Below are 26,014 nucleotides of genomic sequence, written 5' to 3'. Positions count from 1 at the left end.
GAAGAGAAGTATTCATTGTATAGGATTCAAATGCTATATAAATATACTTATGGTGCCACTTTTGTGTTGTACTATATTCAACATTATTGGGCTATACAAGTTGAAATCCACACATGCCCTATGGATGATATCTTGAACCTCCCAAGGAGTGTAGACTTCAAATAGGGTAACCTGAATGTTGACTCCATTTGAAATCTATGTGTGGAAGCTTAAGGTCATAAGGGTTGTATGGATTTCAACAGGAATAGCCCATTAATAATAGCCTCCCCTAATTATTAACCCTATACACATTCCTAACTAAAATCTTTTCCTGAGATAGACATAAACTACCCACAACACACAGCATCTCAACATATACTTGCCCAAGGCACTGAAGGCAATTGACTTGGGTGTCCCATGCCTTGCCTTGGTATCTCAAAATGTAACTTTGGACACATTTTTAGCAAGTGATTGCCTTGGTGTCATATAGCATGTTTTAGGTGAATGAGTGCCTTGCAAATGGGTGTCATCACAATACACACTCTTTACCCTGCTATATGGCAGATCCAGGAGGGAGGGGGTATGCACTTCATGCTCCCAGAACAAATGGGCTATTCCAGTTGAAATCAATACACCCCCTACAAAATGACCTTAATATTCCATACAGGGAGTGTGAATTTCAAATGAGGTTACCTCAAGTTGGGGACTCCATTTGAAATCCACATGAACACCCTCTGTGTGAGAGATTTATAAGAGCTTGTCTTCTATAGGGATGGATTTAAACTGGAATAGCCCATTGTCTCCAGTGTGACTTGTGGAATAGTAGCCATATGTATTACATAGTATAACATACCTATCACTATAGTGCTGTGTAATATAGACCATCAACCTCAGTATCCACAGAAGATAACCACTATATGTTGCTAGGAATGTCAGCCCTCCAGCTATGATAGCATTATAGGATTCCAGCCCAATGTATCCAGCTGATATATCTATGGTTGCTAAGCTAATGGAGTTACCCTGGAGATAAAGAGAAATTCATCAATATGAGATAAAATATTGGGATATTCCATTTGAAATCCAACCCCACCCGTGTGGAATATTTAGTCTTCCACAGAGGGAGTATGGGTTTCAAATAGAATAGACAATTGGGTAACTTCCATTTGAAATACTCACTCCAGTTGTGGACGATATAGGTAAAGCCATATAGAGAGGGAGTATGGGTTTCAAAATAATTAATCCTAATTTTTTGTGATCCACAGCCTCATCCCCACCCATCCCCCCACTTTTCACAAACAAGTTGAGATTTTCATAGCACTGGAAACCTCTGGCTACATGATGTACAAAAATATTCTTGCAGATTAATTCATATGTATTTTGTTCTGTTACAATATACATAATCATGCATAACTCGCAAACCCAAAATTAAAATCAACTGAAATTTTGGGAATAAGCATTTTTTGTGGATATCTACTGACAAATGTCATAAAAATCAGATTCTAGGATCAAGAAATACTCCTTTAAGACTTTTCTATAATCTTCCATAGGGGTATGTCAGATTTCAAATAGCCAAATCCTTTCAAGTGGCTGCAGCACCGCAAGCACACCAACATCAAGCCCTTGTATGTCAGGTGTATATGGAATTGTGATTTTATAATGTGAAATGCGACCAGAATAACATGCAACTATGTCACTACCTAATTTGAGGTGAAACAAGGTATAGTATGTATATAAGCGCACACATTTGGCTAGTCCAGTTGAAATCCATACACCCCCTATGGAAGAAATACCTGAACCTCCCACACAGGGGGTGAAGATTTCAAATGGAGTCACCCATGAGGTAACCCCATTTGAGATTCACACTCCCTATGTGGAAGATTAAGGTCATGTCATCCATAGGGGGTGTATGGATTTTAAGAGAGTTTATCCGATAGACTCAGATGGTAGGTGGAAGATGGGGGTCAGCAAATTTTGTTCATATTTTGTCAATCAAATTATGTGTCCATGAGTATTTACAGTGGAGGTATTAAAAAATTTGAGGACCCCCACTGGGAGATACTAGACCCCCTCAAAATGAACCCCTATGATTGTCTTCTCAGACACAAAAACTTGAAATATGCGCTAACTTTCGACTAGAGCCACGTAATAACATCAATTTGCAGACAATTTATTTATACTTCACAGTAATTATGCACATTTTGTCTCGACAGAGAAATTACAAATTCTTTAGAAAAAGTTTGGATTGTTCCATTTTCAGAGAGGGGTGTAATGGCCTTTTCAGCAATTTTATAAATGTTAAAAATCCCAATTTTGAAGCCAAGTTTACAAGATGATTGTGAGAGTTCCCCAATATTTTTGTAAAAGTTATTGATATGTTGGATAAAGTAGATATAGCCCAAACAATTGAGCAAATAAAAATCATGGAGACTTTTTCTGTTTTAAAATGAGCACATCTTATTTCATGCCCTTTTTCAGAAAATGCAACCGCGACATTTCTAAGCTATAAACTCATGTTCGGTGATTTTCCATGTTTGAAAAGAAATTGGATAAAAAGTGAGCATATTAGAAGTAAACAACATCAACAATACTGTTGCATAATAAGTTTGGGGCCTAAATTTGGCTGTAGAAATGCTTAGAAAAGGACTATTCCATTATTTGTTGGGTGTCAATACACCGTTTCAGTACTAAAATTCCTCAATCCTCAAATGAATATTATCTCTTTCTTCCAAGGTAGATATAGCCTACAATTATTTTCTATCACATGTAGTGAACAACAAAGACAATAGTAATATTGGAATGATACATTCATCAAGTAGGGGTGTTATTATGATAAACATAAAAATGCTTATCTGCCTATGATTCCTAATTTTTGAAATACCAATCATCCTGCTGACATTCAAATCAATTGATTTTGGGATTTGTATTGAGGTTCCAATGAGTGCTCTCTCTCTCTTCCTCCTCCTCTCTCTCCCTCCTCTCTCTCTCTCTCTCCATGCTCCATCATATTGCAAAGCATGTAAAAATCAACATTTTTAAGTGGCATTTTCTACCATGCGTGGCAATATTTTTCAATTGTTACATCCTTTCTAGTTGTATTAAATAAAGAATACATTTTCATTTAAGGGCTCGGATTTTTCCCCAAAAGACCTAACCTGCTTTGGTGTTTTGGGAAAAAATCTATATCAGATTAAGGTCAAAATTTTCAATTGATCGTCGGCTTTAAGGTGGTACTACACCCCTGGCCAATTGTGTGCCTATTTTTGCATTTTTCTCACAGATTATAGCGCATTGGTGACAAGTAAGATAATATAATTATAGGGGCAAGGAGTACAACTACTGCACTGAAAATTTTATTTCAGTACAGACAACAGTTGTGGAGTTACAGTCAAAAATGAGGGAACCAATATTTGATCAATAAATCAATAACTACTTATCTTGAGTCACTGAAATTCCAGTGTAGTAACTGGATTCTTTGTCCCTATAATATACATAACTTTTATTACCAGTGTTTTATTAGTTTTTGAGAAAAATGCAAAAATAGTCACACATAAAGTGTAGTACCTGACCACCTTAAGTACATATCATCATATTTATATAATTTACTTTGAGGACTGTTAAATTTAAAAAAATATATAAATTTTTAATAATTTGCCATAAAATGTGTATTATATCGCGAATTTAAAATTAGCTCTAATTTCATGGCTATCTTTACAGAATCAGATTTTTTATTGAAACTTTTGAAAAGTGACGCTACTATTTCTATACCAAAACTATTATCAAAACTGGCTCCGTTCGCAGTAATTTGGAGGTCTACCTTTCTTTAAAAATTAAATAATTTCATATTCATATCCAATCCATTTGAGTGATTAATAAAATGGCATGTTTTATTTACCGGGACATTTGCTCAATTCACTGGGGAATTAACAATTAGTATAAATGGCTGTTGCCATGGAAACTGTCTTCTCCCGGGTGTCTTCTCTTTGAATTCTCCTAATATTATGTAGCCTAAAAAAATAAAGAATCCATGTATTGTATATCAATAACATAAAGTGTAATACAAACCTTTGTAATGCAAGTAATATGAAAATGGGTCAATTTTTGGCCAAAATTCCCCAAATTACTAAAAACATGCATTTTATGCCTAAGGGAGGCAACAAAAGATGGCAGAGTGGGTTTTATCTTGATGATAATGTGGATGGAACCTTCCGAGTGGATCACCTGATGCGCGCTGGTACCGGAGATGAAATTTGGCAGGGCCCACCATGACCACATGGCACTCATGATATCCAGGTCACTATCGAGCAGCAGATTATGCCTGCGCCTGTGGCAGTTTCCAGTTTCCGTGGCAACAGCCATTTATACCAAAGGGCAATTTTTGGAAAATTTTACAAGAAAAAATGTACCAAATGTTACGGGGAAATTAAGCTTTAAAATGACTGAATGAGTATAAATGGCTGTTGCCATGGAAACTGCCTTCCCTTTGAATTATCCGAATATACACTGTATATCAAAAATATAGAATAAACCAAAATATAAAATGTAAAACAAAGAGCAAACAATTTAGCTACATGTTTCATTTTTCTATTTCATCATTAATATCAATATTGTTATGTAATTTTTAAACTGTTGTCTAGCTTTTTTCTATAATATGAGGTTTACGGGCATGGTTCAAAGTATAGAGTAAAAAAAGAAAGGGTACATTTGGTCAAAATGGATTTTTGCCCGGTAGGCCCACCCTTTTTGTGGACCCCAGACCATTTTTTTTTATTTCATGTTGAGATAGGCCTAAGTCAAATAAAAGACATACACGCACACCCCCACACACCCCCACACCCCGCCCTAAGAAAAAAAACCACATGACCAATTAAAGCCCACTACTAGTATTATGATTTACCCCCTCCCTCCCAAGGTTAATAGGATGTTGTACTTAACTTTTGTTGCATGGGCCCTTTGTAGGCCTAGTTCCTATACCCAAAGTGCTGATACATGTAAAATGATTAAAAGTCAGAATAGGAGCTTGTGATCATCATAATAATCGTGATAACGCTAACGTATATATAAGCCTATATGTTCATGGAGCATTATTTACTGGTGATTTTACCAATATGCTGTAACAAAGAAGCACCCATCACAGATATTGGAACCATGTAGGCCTACTTGGTTTGTATTCTTAAATGTGGTGCTCAACTCATCAAAGCAATAACTGACTCAAGATAACTGACTCGAGATAAGGGACTGATCAACAGTGAAAAGATCATACGTTTGATGTTGGTGTAATATACAGCATCATTATACCAATGCCATACCGGTTTATGGGGAAAATATATGTTTGTGTTTTCTGAAAAGTAAAGAAGTCTCCATAACTTTCATTGCATGATATAAATTACCTATGTACAGAGCTTCTCTCCTGTAATGAACAATATGAAAAAAAAATGGGGAACACTTACAATGACATCACAAAGTAGAGAGATATTTCACTTCTTTTTTCAAAAGTTGTAAAATGTGAAATATGGCCCCCTCCCCTGTAAATAAATGGAACATCCCGATATTAATATTTGTTGTTTTATATTTTTTCAAGAAGATGAAGGATGAAAGATTTTGTGTGCAAAAATTTACTTTCATAAATGCTCCTCTTAGGTGCAAAAATATTGTTCAAAAATGGTATAAAACCGCATTTTACAAGTCAGGGAAATACGCGTTTGGGAGTTCATGGAGCATTATTTACTGGCGATTTTACCAATGTGCTGTAAAAGAGACGCACCCATATACTTGGTTTGTATTCTTAAATGTGGTGATCACCTCTTCAAAGCAATAACTGACTATTGACTCAAGATAAGGGACTGATACAGTGAAAAGATCATACGTTTGATGTTGGTGTAATATACAGCATCATTATACCAATGCCATATATTGGGGAAATACATGTTTGTGTTTTCTGAAAAGTAAAGAAGTCTCCATGATTTGTATTGCATTATATGAATAACCTATGTACAGTGCTTCTCTCCTGTAATGAACAATTTGAAAAAGATTGGGGAACTCTTACAATGACGTCCAAAGTAGAGGGATATTTCAGGTTTTTCAAAAGTTGTAAAATGTGAAATATGGGCCCCTCCCCTGTAAATAAATGGAACATCCCAATATAAATATTTGTTGTTTTATATTTTTTCAAGAAGACGAAGGATGAAAGATTTTGTGTACAAAAATTTATTTTCATTAATGGTCATCTTAGGCGCCAAAATATTGCTAAAAAATGGTATAAAACAGTATTTTACAAGTCAGGGAAATATGTGTTAGGGGCATATTTTAGGGGGTCCCATATTTCCTAGGAGGGGGCATACCAGATTTTTTAAACCTGATTACTGTGAACACTTATCCAAACTTACTAAATTGCCAAAATATGGTTGAAATTTGCTGACCCCCATCTTCCGCCTTTTTCCCATTTCATCGGTATTTCTCAGAAAATCTCTCTTAACTGGAATAGCACATTTGCCAGGTATGTGAAATAATTGGGAGTAATTTTTTACCCCTCTACATATATACAGTGACACGCAAATATGATGGAATCTGAGTTATAATAATAATAATTAAATTGCACTTATAGTGTGCCTAATGTTGAAGACCAAATGCATGTTTACACAAAACACCAAAATACTTTAAACAACAAGTTATTATAAACAGTTTTACACATTTATTTAGTGAAAATTGGTCAATTAAGATGTATAAGGCCAGGTGTCTTGACCTCGCCACCAAAAAAAGGTGGCGGTGTTACATTTTTCCACATTAGACTCGGGTTAATTGATGATATCTCTGTTAAGCAAGAAGGTGTTGCCATGCTTTTGGTCTCATTTTATAGCTAAATAAACGTACATTCAACCCTGTAAAAAGAAATTCTTTAGCCTTTATAATATTAACACTGCGCTTCATAGAATTCAGAATGAGCAGGGTGGCGGTGGTGGGGGATGTGGTGGTGGGGGATGTGGTACACACAAACTCTATGGGATTGATTTTTTTAGTGTATATTCTGCATAACACTGCTTCTGTACTAGGCTGCAAATTGAATTTTGACTCTAATTAGCATCTAAATGATGCAACTATTCTAGATGTATGAAGTTTTGTATGCCTTTGTACTGTGTTCTTTCTAAAGAAAACTTTATTGTAAGTTTTACACTTATGCTTTGACGATGACTCTGTGATGTGATCTGTGGACATAATCAGATCTAGCTTCATTTTACGGGTAAATAACTTGGCGCATACATGGCAAATAAAATTTGGATTGTTTTTGTGTTAGTCATTTATATGTCACTGAAGATTAGTTTTTAATGAGAATTCATCTGAACAAATTTCACACTTGTACAATCCTCGGACTGCATGTGTTTGAAAATGTCTCTGTAGCAAACAAAGACTATACAGCTCCAGTCTTTGTTTGCTATGGCTAATCCCTGTTCAAGTGGTAGGTTACAACAGCATTGTGTATGTATTGGCCACCCACTAACAATGACATTACATTCCTGAACCTCGCTGACTTCTGGATTATTTAAAATGACCGCCACTTCAGATTTCATGATTGTTTGATATTTTCCGCTCTGACGGGTCACATTTAACTGCATAGTTTGATCAGTCTCAACTGTTTCCATTGCATTATACTAGCATTATAAAGCTGTCTGTAGTTCAGATTTATTGAAGTAGGTCTACTCTCTAGCTGTTTTGTGCAAGATGGATCCTGTAAAGAACCCATGCAACACTTGTGGCAAATCATTTTCCAGGAAGGACAGTTTACAGAGACATTTTCAAACACATGCAGTTCGAGGATTGTACAAGTGTGAAATTTGTTCAGATGAATTCTCATTTAAAACTAATCTTCAGCGACATATAAATGGCAAACACAAAAACAATCAAAACTTTATGTGCCATGTATGCGCCAAGTTATTTACCCGTAAGATGAAGCTAGATCTGCATATGTCCACAGATCACATGACAGAGTCATTGTCAAAGCATAAGTGCAAAACTTGCAATAAAGTTTTCTTCAGAAAGGACACACTTCAGAGGCATGCAAAACTTCATACATCTGGTCAGCAAAATGTTTTACATAAATGTGATTGTGGGAAAGCATTTACACGTAAAGAAAGCTTAAAACGGCACAAATCTACTTGTAGTACACCAAAATATGCAACTTCCCTTGCTCGGAAAACAAGAGGAAGATGTCAAAGTCAACTTCAATGTGCGATGTGCGGAAAACAGTTTACTAGGAAAGATATACTAAAACGTCACAATTTAATTCACGAGGACAAAAAACACACATGTATGCAATGTGGAAAATGCTGGAGTAGAAACTACAAGCTGAGAGCACATAGTTGTGAACAACAAAAAGAAGAGACAAACAAGAAACAAAGGCCATTGACTGTTGCAGAAAGAGTTCGCAAATCCCGTCAAAAGCAAAAACTAAAAGAAAAAATTGGGGAAAAGATCAACTCAAGTCCCAAATCTAAAGCTGGCATTGTAAAACTTATGGCTGAGTCTCCACGGACGCGGAAACAGCTCGAGTCCACAGGACTACTCATGTCAAAAGAGAAACAAAACAGATATGACTTACTGGATGCAATTGCAAAAGACCAAAGTGCATTTTCTGCATCAATTAAGAAGAAGCGAAGTAAGGGAGCAACAACATTGAGGCAAAAGACTGCGGCTATGAGTATAGGACCAAACACACAAAAAAGCAAAAACGTGGTTAAAGCTGCAAAACTTCTTAATTTTGATAAGAAGACAGTTTCAAAATTACGGAAACATAAAGTTAGAGAAAAGATTATGTCTGGAGAAGAATCCGCCTTACTTGACATTGTTAGGAAAACGCGTGGTGAGAAAATCTCAGGCCAGTGGAAGAAACTCATAAGTGAGTTTTGGGAAACTGAAGCTAGCCATCCTACGACTGATTCAACCCGTGGCGAAGTAAAGAAGCAAATAGCCCCCAATCAGTTCCTATCCCATCGTCGCCATATCATGAGCAAAACCTGCCGTGAAGCTTATGCAGATTTTCGAAATGCTCATCCTGATATCAAAATAAGTGAATCCACGTTTAGAAGATGCAAACCCTTTTATGTTAAACCAGCTACAGCACGAGATTTCCAACAGTGCTGCTGCCAAAAGTGCACAACTGTTAAAAAATCTTTTCGTGCAATGCACAACCTCAAACAAAGTCACAAATGTGCACACTTTTACCCAGATTTGAAGTCCATGATTGAAGCAACTCTGTGTCCTAAAGCAGACCAAGACAAATTTCATAAACTGAAATGTATTAAACAAGAATGTGATGCATGTGGTATTGAGCATTTGAACTTCTGTGAAAAAGAAAGTTCAACGTCAGAAACAACATGTGTTACTTGGTATTGTTTTGAACATAAAACAAGACTTACAAAGTGTGGCAAAGAAACAAAATACTTAGACATTGTAAAAAAAGAAACAGCACCAATTAAGCTGCTTAATCACCTGAAGGAATCCCTGGTAGGGTATCCTTATCACTTATTTCTTACACAATGGCAACGAACTCAATGGAAAAATTTAATAGAGAATTTGCCAGAAGATCACCTCATCTTGGAAATGGACTTTTCAGAAAATTTGACTGTAATTTGCCAAGAGGAAGTGCAATCAATGCACTGGAATCCTCCACAGATAGCCATCCATTCGTGTGTTTTATGGAGACCTACAGTGGAAACTGACATTCCTCAGATAGTCATGTGAAAGAGCATTGGCTTATGATTTCGGATGATTTAGTGCATGACTTTGAATTTGTTCACCACACAATAAAAAAAGTGATTGTTCCTGAGTTAGCTTCAATGGGCTGCAATTTCACTACCATACATCAGAGAACGGATGGCTGTGCAGGCCAATACAAGTCCAAGAATGCATTTATTGATATAAGCTGCAGTGAGCAATACACCAATGCCAGTGTTGTTGCCAATTTTAGCGCTTCAGGGCACGGAAAAGGCAAAGTGGACGCTGCCGCTGGGTTTTTAAAGTCTGGCGCTCGTCGTGCCATTATGCGCAGTACAGATGTTGTGATTAGAAGTGCTGAAGATCTGTACAACTTTGCATCTGAGCATCTTAGTGGGGATCCACAAGGCCAGCTTCACAAAAGACGTTTCTTCTACATCCAAAATGGTGATATTGATAGGAAACGGGAGCGTCCTGCCTGCTCTACAATTGTTGGTACACGAACACTTCATTGTGTAGCTTCACTGAGGGTACCTGGCAGTATTAAAACAAGAAAGTTGACATGCTACTGCATAAACTGTTTACTTGGCAACTATGTAGACTGTGAAAATAAGGATTATGTTCAAGAATTCAAAGTTGTGAAATTTTCTGACATCTCCGGAGGAGAGTCACCTGAGCCCAGTGGTTTTGAATCTGGTTCTGACATGGAAGAAACTGTTACCAGAACATCAGATGCTGAGAGTTTTAACACTATGACTCACCTTAACAAAGACTCAGTGGTGGCTATAAGGCCAAGTACAGATTCTTTTTATGATTTTCTTCTGTTCCACATTACTTCAGAAGGTGTTGTGAAGATAGAGGACACTACAGAAGATGACGAATTTGGTCATCAATATCCGAGGGGAACTGAAGTAATATCCGGGTATTACTATGAAGCAGCGACTTCGACAGGGAGAGGACACAAATACAAGGCAAAGACTGAAACAAAGGCAGTAATCCCCAAAGACTTTGTTCTGTTTGCATCTGGAATCGAACTTGTTCAGACAGGAGCCTCGTTCACCCTGACAAACGACGATTATCTGGACATTATGTGTTCAATTTCTATGTAATTTTGTATGAATCATCTACCACATCAACCAATTATTGGTCCAGGTATACTTACTATGTATTATTTTCAATTATATTTGCAAAAGACATTGATATTACCATTTCAGTAAATTATATTCCTTCCAAAAGTGCAAGATAAAGTGAGAAAATGGAAGTTAAAATGTGTCCCCTAAATGGTATTTCGTATCAAATTTTTATACCCGTAGTTATCGTATATTTGCTTTCATGTACCTTTTTTGTGAAAAGACATAACTTCACATAATTATACATTTTCTGGAAGTAAATTTGACGAGGAATCCAAATATGATCATAAAATAAATGTAGCAGCAATCGGATTTGAGATATGGCTCTTACAGAAAACCTTTGTTTTTGTTCATTGAAGTAAAATATTTTCAACCATTAAAGTGCCTCCACTTCATCCTATCAAATTTCTATTACCATATTTGAATTTCGCATGAAATTTCATTTCAGAAAATGTATACTTTTGTATAGGTGGGGTCAATACTTATCAAGTTATGTTGACTTGAAGAGTTACATGTACGATTTTAGTTGAATCACGCAATGTAACGCTATGGGTGGCGAGTTCAAGACACATGGCCATAATAGCTATAGAAAAAAGTTAGAGATAAAGAAACTAGTTTGCATCTGATGATCAACTCCCCACAGCCAGTGTGATTGGTAAGTAGCGCGTAGAAGGAAGGTTGATTCATCCGGGGATTCACCTGCTTCCTTCATCGCAGAAATTGGCCAAAGATGTCAGTACTTTTACAAAGCAATGCTGAGCACATCGTGACAACTCGCAAACAAACCATTGCTGAGTTTGTGATGCAGACGCGTATAAAGGTGATAAAGACGTTCTTTATCTCTGGTTCCGACTATAATCATATCTAAACAAATATTTTTAGACAGTTTTGAATGCATCTTGAAAAAAAATAATATCAATAAAAATTTAGAAGAAACTATGACAACACCCACTCACCTGAGAAGAAAATGCCACCTCTGCCATCCATATATGGAGTAATGTTACTGCCCATACCTTCAACTGTAACCATGGTAACAATATACCCACAATGCAATATTGAAGTAATACAAACATGGCCGCCAGTGCACTATTATGTGGTCTAAATAGAAGTGTCATTAACATAATACCAAGTATATATTGGTCCACTGTATGGTCTTGTAGTAATGCAGTTCTTTCTGCTTTTGTAAAATCATGTTCTGAATGATGAAATGGTCCTTTTGCAGACAAAGTTTTCTGATATTTTCTATATAATATTGTCACATGGTTGTATATAGTTCTTCCCATAACTATTAAGATTAATAAGTAGATTAAACGAGCTTCGTAGATGCCTCTGTAGAGGAAATATGGGAGAAAACAAAATAAAAACACCTCATCAGATTACTGCAAATGTTAAATACCAGCACCAGTCTGACATGTTGGTAACACTGACAAACTCTTTTTGATAATCTATGGACAAACTCTCTCTATACAGGTGTCGACTGCAGACAACAAATTTCAATTCTTAATTCACAAATTTCAGAATTGTTAATTTTCACGACCATATGTGCCTGGACACCTCGAATAAGCCGTAAAGTCCCCCTCTGGTCATTTGTACTTTTTTACATATTTGCAAAGAGCATGTTTCAGGGATTAAAATGACACCTCAATGAACTTCATATGACAATCAGAAGCGAAGTTATGGCTTGTTATAGGTTGCCATGAATCAAAAGCGAAACCAAGAAAAACGCGTTCAAAGTTAGGGAAGCAAAATCACCATTCATCAGATGGGCCTCAGAAAATGTAGATTATTTCATATTTCCACTTATTTCTTTAAAATAAAACTTTGTATGTGTTTAGAAGAAAGCTTAAACATTTCAAATCTGCAAAAATCTCAACTTCGCCAAAATACGAGATTTGCATATATTTTCACCTGTAGCTGGAAATGAAGTTTGCTGAGTTTACGGCTCATTCGCCGCGTCCAGCCACATATTTGGAATCAGCATGAGAAATGCATTAATAAGAGTACAAACAAGCCTTGTATTGGTTCAGAGGTTCTTAAGGTAGCTCTTGATATTTTGAAAACATATTTCAAAGCTTATGTTGAAGCCTGTGGCTAGCGTGAAGAGGATTAAAGACAGTAGTCCAATAGAGCACTATGCTTTTGACAACCATGCAGCCTAATTATAAACATATAAAGTACTCACACATCTTGCCGGGATAAAGCGCATTACATTAATGTGCAAGAACATGCGAGGTGTGTGCAGGTAATACAGAAAATATTACCTGCCTGTTTTATGTCATTTTTATCCAAGTGGTGTTTGGACAATGAAATTACAGAATTGATATCAACTAAAGGACAATAAATATCCATATTTAAGGAAGGATGGATTCACAATATGAAATATGAAAGAATTTCTATATGAAAATTTCCCAGTGAAACAACGAAGCAAACAATATTTAATATGAGCAAATTATCAAGTGTTGGGGGTCTAAAATTTGAAGAAATGTTTCTTTTGAAGGAATGTTTTAAAAAAAATTATTTTTACATATTATTAGCTGGGAGAAAGAGGCTGTCACTTTCTCCATTACCCCTGGATCCGAATGCAAACATGCATATAAACAAATTTGTTACACATGGGCAAATTATCCAGTGTTGGGAGCTTAAAATTTGAAGGAACGTTTTGGTTTTTTAAAATTACTTCTGCATATTAGCTGGGTGAAAGAGGCTGTCCAACCATTAGGCAAAAAAAATAAAGGTTTGTCTCAAAGCTCATGACTGGTTTGAAAACAAATACGAAATGAGATTTGTTTTCTTCTTTTTTTTTTAAATTCCCGACTTTTTATGGCATTTTTAGAAAAAATATCTGATTTTCCCCAAATGTTTCTGGAAAAAATAAAAAACTACCTTTTTTTGCCTTACCCTTGGATGCAAACATGCATATAAACAACTTACTTTTGAGACGAGGGTAGACTAAAAGGCAATGACACAGCCCCCGTGCTATACCTGTACCAGTAAACTCCTCCAAGATGTAGCAATAATGCTATTCTCATGAATAAACTCTGCTTGTGCAAGAGACTAATGCTGTATATGACACAGAATGAGCTCAGCATAATGAGAGACAGGTAGAATCTGTTCTCAGGTCTGTGTAGAAAAAGATTAGAGAAATCAATCAATTCAACCAATCAATCAATCAATCAATCAATCAATCAATCAATCATGCAGTTGTAGTCAATCAATCACTCTTCCATGGGGAGAATTAAGCCTCTAGATTATGAATGCTTGAAAGGGAAAAAACAAAAACATTTCAGATAAAATACAAACATTTTCACCTCAAATTTAATACACTAACCACTAAAGGTATTGAGGCACCTTGCATGATAGCAATTGAGAAAAACTATTTTGAACCTGTAAAAATGCTGTTCATTTATGTAGGATACATGTATAAACTTTAACTTAAACTTATATCAGATAACTGAACTATGTGGTATTTAAACAAGTGAAGATTAGGAATATGCACAGGGGCGCTAATTAGGTCACAAACAGCACACAGAATATAACACGTACATCCCTAAATAGAATGGAATAGAATGTCTACTATACCCACCTGACTAGCCAATCACCAATATCAGGTTCATTCACCCATTTGATCCCTGTTTGATTCCATGCTCTGAGCCCACGACATAAACTACACACTGCTACCACTGTAACAATAACCTTGACCTTTCTGTTGATTGGCTCTACACTGACCACAGCCATGAGGGCAAAGGTCATGAATATGGTCAAGGTTAGGAAGTACCATGTTTGGTGTTCTTCCTCCACAAAGCTACTGGCCAGAAGAGATAAAGTATGGATGATGGTGCCTAATACAAGAAGCTTATCCAAGTTTGTCCACCCTTCCATCTGAAAGATATATTGTCAAATGCAGTGCTCAAATGAGTTAGGCCGCTGTTCCATTATAAGCAAACCGTGCCCTTTTCTCTTATCTTTAAATGAGGCATTAATGGTTAATATAAAATTGGATCAATTAAGCCCATATTTATTGGTAGAGCTACGAGTTACAAGTTAAATTATTTTAAAACTCATAGTGAGATATTGCGCATAAATTAGTATCCAATTTTATCATTGTTTTGGATCCAATATTTTCACACACCGGGATTCATCCAAACATAATTGATTTATACTGGAGATGTGAATGAAAAATCCCTCCAAAAAATCTGAAGAATTTGATTAAAAAAAAGAAAAGAATGCTGAGACAAACTCCCTATTTTTTGTCTTTAAGGGGGTACTACACCCCTGCCCAATTGTGTGCCTATTTTTGCATTTTTCTCGAAAATTAATACACACTGGGGACAAGCAAGATATGTATATTATAGGGGCAAGGACTACAACTACTGCACTGGAAATTTTATTTCAGCACAGACAACAGTTGTGGAGTTACAGTAAAAAAATGAGGAAAACCAATATTTGATCAATAAATCAATAACTAATTGCTTTGAGTTGCTGAATTCTCAGTACAGTATTTGTAGTCCTTGCCCCTATAATATACATATCTTACTTGTCACTAATGTGCTATAATTTGTGAGAAAAATGCAAAAATAGGCACAAAATTGGCCAGGGGTGTAGTACCCCCTTAAGGTAAGATGATATATCTATTTACCAGCTCTTTTTGTACTTGTATCTGGACTCTTACACTTCCCACAATGCATTGTTTCCATTTCAATTTTCTGTACTGATTTGCTACCTTGTCCAACATGGGTCAATAGTGACCAAAGGTACCTCAAGCACATCCAGATCTTGCAAAATATGTTTATTTCATGACTATTAACCCATGTTTAGCCAGTCTATTCTCAAGTTGATTCTCATGGATTCCACCTGCAGTTTGTAAAGATAATACATGTACATAACTTACCACAAATAAGACATTCTTCAACCGTGAGTCTAGTATACATGAGGACAGTAGAGCACAAAAGGAGCCACACAGAAATACAAACACCTGCAAAAAAAGTAGGGTGTAGTTTAAAAAAAATCATCTTAAGTGTGGGTTTGTGTGTTTGCAGCTGTTTGCATATCCCCGCAAACAAGGAAGAACATGCTGAACTACCCAATAAACTGTTGACTCCCAGCAACCGTAAACATCCATGGTTTCTATTCCCCTACAAGCATATTGCAAACAACCTAACTTAATTATGACCATGTCTTGTTTGCCGAAGTAGGGTCGGGTACATACTCAATTGGATTGTAATATGTCAAGTGGGTCCATGGTTTGGAGCTTGGAATGGAATGTCCTTGGACTCATGAAAACATTCCTGCACGACTTTGGTTGTGATCCATAAACGCGACTGACTAATGGCTACTGAGTACCATGCCGTTGTATCGCACCGTTGTGACAAGATCACGCTCTGAAGTTCTAAAAGTATGTGTTCAATAACAAACTCAGTCAAAAGGTCAATTTGGACACTAAATTTGCAATTTGGTTGAAAAGTCAGACACTTTAATATTTAACACATAAGTCTCTCAGTCGCCAACCCAAAAAAGTTGACAAATGAGGGCAGCAGTCTAACCTCGACCCTCAAGGATTTTTTTACAGTTTAAAGCCAATTTTTCCATGGCCAGTACTCGAGTTCTGTGAATCAATTCACCTAAGGCACTCCAAGGGTATATTAACGGGATGGCTTATAGTTATCTCATATTCGACCCTGTGCAGAAATCACACAATTTGTACAATACCTGTGATATAACCATAGCTCTCCATGAGCCTATACACAGTAACTCACTACTCTCTCCATATGCTGTAGTACACACCATCACCTGTATCACCATGGTAACAACACAGCAGCCAACCACAAGAGACATAAGATGACAGTCTGGACCAATCAGAAGGCTTGATGGTAAAGATCCTCGGATGGTGTGAGTGTGAGAGGCCCAAGTTGGGGTGCCAATTAGCAACATCAACAGCACCTGTAACAGTAAGTACACATATACTTCAATTTTTAGCAAATTTATTTGATATGGAATCAGGTCATTCCAGTTAAAATCCATGCACCCCTGTGGAAGACATGACCTTAACCTCCCACACAGGGAGTGTAGATTTTACCCATTCAGTTAACCCCATTTGAAATTCACACCCCCTGTGTGGAAGATTAAGGTCATGTCTTCCGCAGTGGGTGTATGGATTTCAACTGGAATAGCCCACTTGAACTAGGCCCAACTTTATAAGGATAAGGATCAAGCTATGTTTGGCCTGGCAAAAACAAACAAAATAAACCATTTCTTAAATTAAATAAAATAGTCCTGTATTTTTCTGACATTTAGGAGTAGCACACAATTTGAAGATTGAGTTATATTTAAATATTTACTGATTTAAAGGCTTTCAGAGGATGTTAGCTATAGAGGGAGTAGAAGGGTTCACGACCATGTTTCCGGAGGACTTGAATTTCAAGGATGCATATTTAGGTCCTCATTGTACATGACATCCTTGTTCTTGGTGTGTTGGCCAGTTGGAGTCCTCTGAAGTAATGGAGGGCAAACGGACTTGATAATAAAGTTTACAGGGCACACATGTACAGCAAACCAATTAAGAGGGAAACTATTTTCAGTCTAGCTATAAAGACACACAAATGGTGGAATCTCAATTCTCCCTTTTTAACTCAATGAAGTCATAGCATACCTGCCATATAATAATGATACCACAGCCCATAGCATGGACGTCATATCTCGTCAGGGATGATGCAATTCTTTCCTTCATTCCCGCCATTGCTTTCAGATATAAGTCAATAGCTTTACCTGCCACTTGGTCTGTGTTGATGGTACTGGTTGTATCACTTGTATGATGGAGCCAGGAATGATGGAGACGCACTGCATGCTGGTAATGATGCAGACCTTGTTCTGAAGATGGTAGAACCAAAGGGGGTAATGTAGGAGGTGAAGAGAGACAGAATTATGAAAAAGAAAAAAAAAAGCACAAGAATAATCCTAACCCAAAAACCTAACCATTAGTAGGCAGCACTCCATAAATCTGCCACTGCATTTTGCCAAATATAAAATCATTCATTCATAATCTTTCAGTTGGACCAAACTGGCAATAAAAGTCAAATTTTAATATTTGACCATTTTTTTTTTTAAATAAGGGTCAAAAATATGAATTTTCATGGTGTTTTTGTGTGCTGTAACAATTAGCTTACGGACTTGTATAAAGACTAATGTATTCTGATTTTGTGCAAAGGTGCTTCATATTTTCATTTATAACCAATTATCAAAATAAAGACAAAATAATTATTTAAGAGTGATATTTTAGCCTATACACATCATTTTGAATACTTAGACTTGGGTCAAGTCTATGATTATAGTGATGGATATTGTCAAAAAACATACAGAATAGGAATTTTGGCCCTTTTTTCCCAAAGGTTGATTGACAGGAATTTCAACTTTTATTCCCAGTTAGGTCGAACTAAAGGACTAGGTTTGAGCTTTATCATCTGGCATATCAAGATAATATTTTTTAATTCCAAACAAAAACATTGTGCTGTATTATTTTGAAATAGGTGGTAGTACCCTGATAACTGACATAGACCACACAGGGAACCCTCTCCTGTCCAAACTATTGCCCCTACACCTCCTCCACTGGATCCCCAGTGACATAGCAGTTCATACAAGTTTTTATGAGTCACATCCACATTTGGCACATCACATTTGTCTCCCTGCTACCCCCTAAATGATACACAAGTTTAATATTGCCCCTGCCCATGATAGACCATGACCTATCTCAATCCCCTCCTTCTATGAGAGGAGGTTTTCAATACCTGGCCAATGGTGAATGACAAACATTTTGCTAATTCCAGTTGAAATCTATACCCCCTATGCAAGACATGACCTTATCTTCCACACATGTAGAGTGTAAATTTCAAATGGGGTTACCTGGATTGAAATATACTCCCTGTGTGGGAGATTAAGGTTATATATGCCATAGGGGGTGTATTGATTTCAACTGGAATAGCCCATTAACTCACCTGTACCAGGAGCCTCTACATTTTCCTGAAGAACCATCGCAAGCTGATGGCAATTAAGCTGCAGCGCCCTCATTAGTTCCCTCAAAGAAAAGCTATGCTTGAGTACGCTGGTGATACCACGCCCTAGGCTGTTTTGTGGTATTGGTAGACCAAGGAGGAGAGAGAGAGTTGGCACAAGGTCAATCTGCTCTATGGGTTCAACTTGAGGCTCTGAACCTGCAACAATGAAAATAAAATAACATAAAAGTTACACAATTAGGAAAAAAATATGTTTGGTTTTCACCACAAATCTTGGGTCTTTTTTTTAAAATCATTTTTTTAGAAGAAGCCTTAAATTTGGACAGTATCAAGGACACTTTATATTTGTTATTCCCTCATTTTATTCATTAAATGTGTATTTGATTAAAAAGAAGAAGTATTTCCATTTAAATTTAGTACAACAATTTTTTACCGTAAAATGATCAAGCATTTGTCAATACTAGCCTTTTCAAAATGGATGAATAATGGAGGAAGAGCCCATGCAAAAAAGGATCAACCTACAGACCCTCCAAATTTTTGTCTTGGAAGAGCAACCAAATAATAAATTTGTTTTGGCCTAAATAACAAGTGTGAAAAGTAGTGAGGTCATTAAGTCCAAATACAAAACATGATATATCCATTTGCAATGTTTGGTACATCTGTCAGTCCATCAATACGCTATCCTGGCAAGTCCTCTGGCCACAATTTTGTAAACTTTGTTATAGATTTTAAATCCCAAGGCCTGATCGGCCATTTCACATTTTGGCTTATTAGGCAATTCCAGACATGATCTTTTAATCTTCCAAACAGGGAGAGCACATTTTAAATGGGTTGCCTGAATGGGTGATTCCATTTGAAATCTGCACATGTGTGGGATATTAAGGTCATGTCTGCCATAGAGGGTGTATGGATGAAATTTATATGAACTTGTATTAGCATACATGTACCTTGTTTGGTTTTGAATGCTGAGCTGAGGAATACCAAAGGAGTTTCAATTTCTTGATGCGATGCCCCACCATGACTACCAGTCTCACTCATACCATGGTCACCACAAAGTACAAATAATGTGGGTTGGTTCCGGTCTTGGTCCTGTAAGAGAGATACACACAACATGAGGTAAATACCAAAGGAGTCTTGATTTCTTGATGTGATACCCTGCCGTGACTACCAGTATCACCACAAGCAGAGAAGATGAAGGTCTTTTATTACATCTTCTCTGGTATAAGTAATGTATGCGGTCGTGTGTTTTGAGCTCGCCACCAAAAAAAGGTGGCGATGTTACATTTTGCCAAAGTCGACTCAAAACAAATGATGATATCTCTGTCAAGCAAGTAGTTATTGTCATGCTTGTGGTCTCATTTTATTGCTAAATAAAATGCACTTTCAACCCTGTAAAAAGAAATACTTGAACTTTTTTAATACTGACACTGTGCTTCATAGAATTCAGAATTGGCAGGGTGGCGGTGGTGGGGGATGTGGAGGTGGGGATGTGGTACACACAAACTCTATGGGATTGGTATTTTTAGTGCGTAATCTGCTTCTGTAAAGGCTGTAAATTGGATTTGGACTCTATTTAGCATCTAAAAGGCTCATGGCCTTACAGCTAAACAATTCTACTAATTGTTTTGAATCATTTATGATTGGTTTAGCCTAGAAAATACAAACTTTTCCATACAAAACTACCCGTTGTCATATTAAACACTGTAGTAAGTAATGCAGATGTCTTCAAAATCTAAAAGTGACTGTAAAATTTTAATTACTTATCCTATCATAGTCAAAGTATAGATTTTCTGAACGGAAATTTGATGAGGAATCTAAATATGGACATATTTTTTCTGTATGGGTTATGGGGGAAAATGTTTAGGTTAAAAATATGTTGAATTGTAAAAAAATCTAACATACTTTGGGACACCCTATATTCGAGATTACCAAACAGCTGTGATTTTGGTTTCTTCCAAAGTCAGTTGGCTCTCCATATCCTCTAACCAAATGAATGTTGTTTACTTCCAGTTTATTACTGTAAGTTGGTAATAAGCAATGCATTGAGCGACTCATTTTTTATCAAAATCTTTTTTATTCCACCCTGTATAACTTGCAGGTCACCCTGTATAATGAGTTGAAATGTGTATATTTGAATTGCTTATGCCTTCAGCTTTCCAAAAATGTATACTTTTGCTAGTATAGGGTTGATAATTGTTGAGATAATCTAATTAGAAACCCGATTGGTGTAAAAATTCATAATATTTGCCATGTAACGCTAAGGGTGGCGAGTTCAGGACACACTGCCATGCTAATTGATTAATATGGTCTTGGTCCTGTTCAGGAGAGATACATTCAAAATATGAATGGTATCTGATCTGAATGGGAGATATACAACAGATGCTTTAAATAAATTATTGATGTGTGTCACCTATGCTTTATTAATCACAATTGTAATTTGTTCATATTTAGCTTAAGATACTCAGGCTTGTGTATCTCATAATTTTACACATCACATTGAACGGGTCTCCATTCTAAAAATTAAGGTACACAGAAAATCATGTGTCAACTCAATACCTATCCTTAATTGAAAAAACTACTTGTTTGGTCTATAAAAGTATACTTTGAGCAGTTAACATGATGTAGAATGACCCAGTTTCATTTGTATCACCATGAACTCTGCTAGTCTAAAGTCATGCATTATGCAGTGAAACCAGAAATAACCGTAGTCTGAATTTCAGAGAGCGAACATGACACAGTGAATAAATGGTGCATATCTGTCAGCAAACAAGAAGACCAAAATTCACAAACAAGACCTACAAAGTTGGTTTGCTGTGTACCCTGACATTTTTCAATGTACTATGATTAATAACTGCAGGTCCGACTGGTACACACTGCTATCAAAGTTTTGAGCTAGTGCAACAGAACATTTGACCCTGTGAATATACCATTAACAGTTACATAAACTTTAAGGACTTTGTAAAAAAACTGTTCATTTGATAATTTGTGATCAAACTCTTTCAGTTTTGATGACGTGAGTAAAACTTCTTATATCTTCTCAATAATAAAACCTATCAAAGAAAATGAAATAGGAGCCCCTACCTTGACTAGTAATCTCTGATGAATTCTCTTGATTATGGTGTCCATCTCTCTCAGTTTGGGTGGTACCAGTGAACTCTTTGGTCCTCCAATATGCCCTATGTGATCCAAACCAAGATAATGTAGAAGGAGCATGTCCCATTTGGGGTTCTCAAGTGCCACATTGATGTGACGTGTCACATTGTTGTCGACCTGTTTGTGAACATTGGAAATTTTCAATCAATCAAATCAATAGATCAACCAATAAATCAATTATTGCAAATTTTTAGTAAAACAATCAATTTTGTATGTGATTATATAGGATTTAGGTTGCTGAGGGAGATATCTACAACCTGAACTACTGATAGCTTAACATTCAAATACCAAGGTCCCGGGCTTTGATGCAGTTGAGCCAACACCACCAGACTCACACCTTGTCAATCATCAAATATACACTTGTCTGGACATTCCATCATGATATGAGATCAAGGGCCTACATAAACCCATAATGTATGATTTTGGTCAAATTTTAATTTTGTTATTGTTTGCCAAAAATTATTACATATTACTAACAACTTTCAAGGAGGGTTTGTGATCATAAAGCCAAAATAATAAGACAAAATGAAAGAAACCACTTAGCCGTTTTAACTGTGGGGCTCTATGTGGGGAAATTGGCGAATAAAACTGGGGATCAAAAACTTCACAGGGTATTTAGGTACATCATTGGTTATTACAATTATGCAAAAAATAGAAAATTGAGGGCAAATCACAAATTATTGCTTTAACCTAGCTGGATGCAAACTTATTCTCTATTAAAGATGAGAGTTGAATGCTGTGAAAGCCTTGATAATCCAGTTGAAATCCATTTAACCCTCCTATGGAAGACATGACATTAATCTCAACACACATAGTGTAGATTTCAAATGGAGTCACCTGCTCATCAGCTAGAATAACTCATTGGAGTCCAACCCCATTTGAAATTCACACTCCCTGTGTGGAAGATTAAGGCCATGTCTTTAATAGGGTATATGGATTTCAAATGGAATAGCCCAATATATCATAATAATATTTACCTCAGTATAATCAGTAACAAAAAATGATGTGGTCCCATCTGCCTCAGCAAACTGTCTTGGAAACAACCTCATCCATGTATCATCACCATAGAATAGTATGGTCTTACCATGCATGTGCATCTGGGAGATGAGGTTATCATCTAATAACTCATTGGAATTCAAGTTGAGAACAACATCAATGAAACCAGGAATGGTGCCGGTGGTGAGTCCCTGTAATACAATCATTCTGATTGGTTAATTACATGATATAATCATCTCAGTAACCAATCAAAATAGAGCTACCAACTTTAAAAGCTGGAACATCTCAGACAAGATTAAGCATGAAACCCATGCGCACACCAATTCCTACACATCTGGTTCCAGTAGGGAGCGTTGTGTAGTATATACTACAGATAAGGTACTTATTTGTATGCTTGAATCCTCAATTATGGCATGTTTAGGGAGGACAGTTTTTATGGTCTACTTAGCTCAGCAATGCTTTGCTGTCTTCGATACAAGCGAACGGTATACGAGTTTGTTGATATCTATCGGAGCGTTCAGCAGAGCAGCAGGATTATAAACACAGTCGATGGTAAAACCAAAATCAATTTCCTTTGTGTTCAGTAAGTACATAACGACCCACTCATCAACTACTCAAGTGGTCATTAAATAAGCATGTCTCTGGTCGTGTCTGCGCTCAATAGAAAGTAAATAATGTATGTAAGTTTATGTTTACATAAAGTGGTGTAATTAGGTTTCAAGGGGTTGTTAATTCAAGCATGGTCGTAAAATTAATTCGATCGATATTTTGGTCAATGCGTTGTATCGGAGCAGAGTTGTCAATTGAGCGGAGCCTAAAAGAGCTTGCTACAGGCTTTAATGGGTTTGGGCTTTGATAAAAGCCAGGTACCTCTCCGATACAATGCGCTATCGAAGACAGCAAAGCATTGCTGAGCTCAGTAGACCATAAAAACTGTCCTCCCTTGACCCTTACTAACCTTAATTCTAGGCATTGTCACAGTTGGTGGATGTGCCTTGGCCATAAAACTTAGCGTCTCCTTATTCGCTATAAGATTCCTCAGATATGGCATATCTTTCCTGTAGACATCGCCCAAGACAAAGTCTGCTCTGAGTGCATCAATTAGCATAATAACTAGTCTCCCATACACTGGTTTGATTGGCATCTTCCCTGATCCCATGGGAGGCTTGTCAGCGGATTGTGGAATGGGTTGAAGAATCTCGGCTGTTCCATTCTCAAAAAGAGGCTCTGATTATGGTATATATAACAATAATGATAAAATAATAATTAATCATAATTCATACACTCCTATATCAAAGCAGCTAATCAGAAAAGCGGTTAGAAAAGTAGGCCTACATGGGCATTGATTGTGTATGATCTGCACCCAGTGTACTATGCGCAGTGCTTTTGAATGCATTTGCGTCGCGTAGGCTTGATTCATTTTTCGGGCAGGTTGAAGCATTGACATTTCGTTCTATTTTCCAACATTTTAGTTTGAGGGCGCGTGCATTATTTTGAACTATTTTTTTCCCAACAAGTAAGATGCATTTGTTGACCTATAAAACGTAATACACACACAAAAAAAACCATTAATTACATAATTTACAAAATAAACAATGGTGATTTACCCCAAGAGACTCATCAGATTGCCAAAGAAAATTAATTTGAGCCTGGAATTAACTCCTGGAGTCATGTCATGCCAAACATGTCATATGTGTCAAATGGTTCATTATTCGGAAGGGTCGTTATTCCAAAAGTTTGTTACCCTGAAAGTTTGTTATTCCAAACGGTCAGATCAACACTCTGAAAGCTTGTTACTCCGAATGGTCATTATGGTAAGGATCATATTTCTAAAGGCTCTTTACACCAAAGGGTCATTAACTCAGAATTTCAGAATTATGATCTGTACCACAGTATTGACTCTTCAGGAACAAACATTCAGAGTATAATGATCCTTCAGAATGAGAACCATATTTTAAATTTGGAGTAATATGACTCTTCTGAATAACAACCTTCGTAATAACAGTCTTTTGGAAAAACAACACTACTCCTACTAAACTCTGTATCGCAATCCCAGATCACAATGTTCTAAATTCAAATATCGCATGCTCTGTGATCACCAGGGGGTGCCCAGAATGTATACAATGGTCGGACATGTGAAAGATTAAACAGTCGCTGCCGATTGCATATGCTTGTTATACTCCGCAAATAATCCTGTACATTATTTTTTTATTAAATTTACACCCTGAATACATAATCAAAAGACCGAATTAAAAAGACTAATTTGTGTCTGACGTCAGGGCAAAGGCGCGACGTGACTGGTTGCTGAACTGCACAGTACGACATTTATGGGCTAGTTGACAGAACGTCTACGCAAACTAGTCTTTTTAATTTGGGCCTTAATTACAGGCCTACCTGGTGGAATGTTGTAGAATGTAGCTCTTCCTGGAATGGCAGATTTGATAGGAAAGAAGCCTTTGAGGAAAAGAAATAAACCAAAGAATTGTCCAACGATGCAGATGAGAAGAAAGAGCAGCCTTGGTATCTCAACCATCATGAATCGGAGGAATCCTTCACTCCAAGTATGGACAGACTGCAACAGGAATGTGGATTACTCAAGTGATGCTTTATCTTCTTTACCTGTACAAATAAATGAGCCTGTAATCAATTCATTCAAGCCATTTCATTAGTCCTGTCACCTTTGCACTACCCCGGAACACTACCCCATACTTTTTTAAATGCCATATTGGATTCCCTGATCAATTAGGGATGCACTGTACGTTTAAGAAATCCAAACTTCAAGCATCAAGAAATATACCTTGTATTTGTCAGTTTTACCTCAGATGCTGTAGATCCTCTCTACACAGTGTAGAAACATCACAAGTAGAATGCTGCTCAATATTATAAATCCAAATCATGAAAATCAAGACATTTTACAGAGCAATATTTTGACCACTTTTGCACTAAGTAAATTACTCCCATGAAGATTGCAGGTTTTTCCAACTCAGGGAATTTTGAACCCACCCAAAAGATGAGATCAATGTAGATCAATTACCTCAACTTTGTGAG

The 26,014-nt window shown here is 36.7% G+C and overlaps 1 protein-coding gene across 1 annotated transcript in view; it reads right to left on the bottom strand.

Moving 5' to 3' along the window:
* The window catches only part of LOC140169406 (GPI ethanolamine phosphate transferase 2-like), a 28,509-nt gene extending 2,839 nt beyond the window's left edge, over positions 1 to 25,670 (bottom strand). The window contains exons 1-13 of the mRNA XM_072192667.1: positions 25,361 to 25,670; positions 23,925 to 24,193; positions 22,948 to 23,157; positions 21,899 to 22,087; positions 19,765 to 19,906; positions 18,800 to 19,015; positions 17,461 to 17,678; positions 16,521 to 16,751; positions 15,703 to 15,786; positions 14,398 to 14,693; positions 13,746 to 13,934; positions 11,771 to 12,143; positions 833 to 999 (exon numbers count right to left, since the gene is read on the bottom strand). Coding sequence (XP_072048768.1) covers positions 833 to 999; positions 11,771 to 12,143; positions 13,746 to 13,934; positions 14,398 to 14,693; positions 15,703 to 15,786; positions 16,521 to 16,751; positions 17,461 to 17,678; positions 18,800 to 19,015; positions 19,765 to 19,906; positions 21,899 to 22,087; positions 22,948 to 23,157; positions 23,925 to 24,193; positions 25,361 to 25,502 — 2,726 coding nt within the window. The 5' untranslated portion in view covers positions 25,503 to 25,670. The remainder of the gene's footprint in view (positions 1 to 832; positions 1,000 to 11,770; positions 12,144 to 13,745; positions 13,935 to 14,397; positions 14,694 to 15,702; positions 15,787 to 16,520; positions 16,752 to 17,460; positions 17,679 to 18,799; positions 19,016 to 19,764; positions 19,907 to 21,898; positions 22,088 to 22,947; positions 23,158 to 23,924; positions 24,194 to 25,360) is intronic.
* Between the last annotated feature and the right edge of the window lie 344 nt (positions 25,671 to 26,014).

Source organism: Amphiura filiformis, chromosome 1 (assembly GCF_039555335.1).
Source record: "Amphiura filiformis chromosome 1, Afil_fr2py, whole genome shotgun sequence".
Lineage (NCBI taxonomy): Eukaryota > Metazoa > Echinodermata > Ophiuroidea > Amphilepidida > Amphiuridae > Amphiura > Amphiura filiformis.
This window is presented reverse-complemented; position numbering and strand designations above follow the sequence as displayed.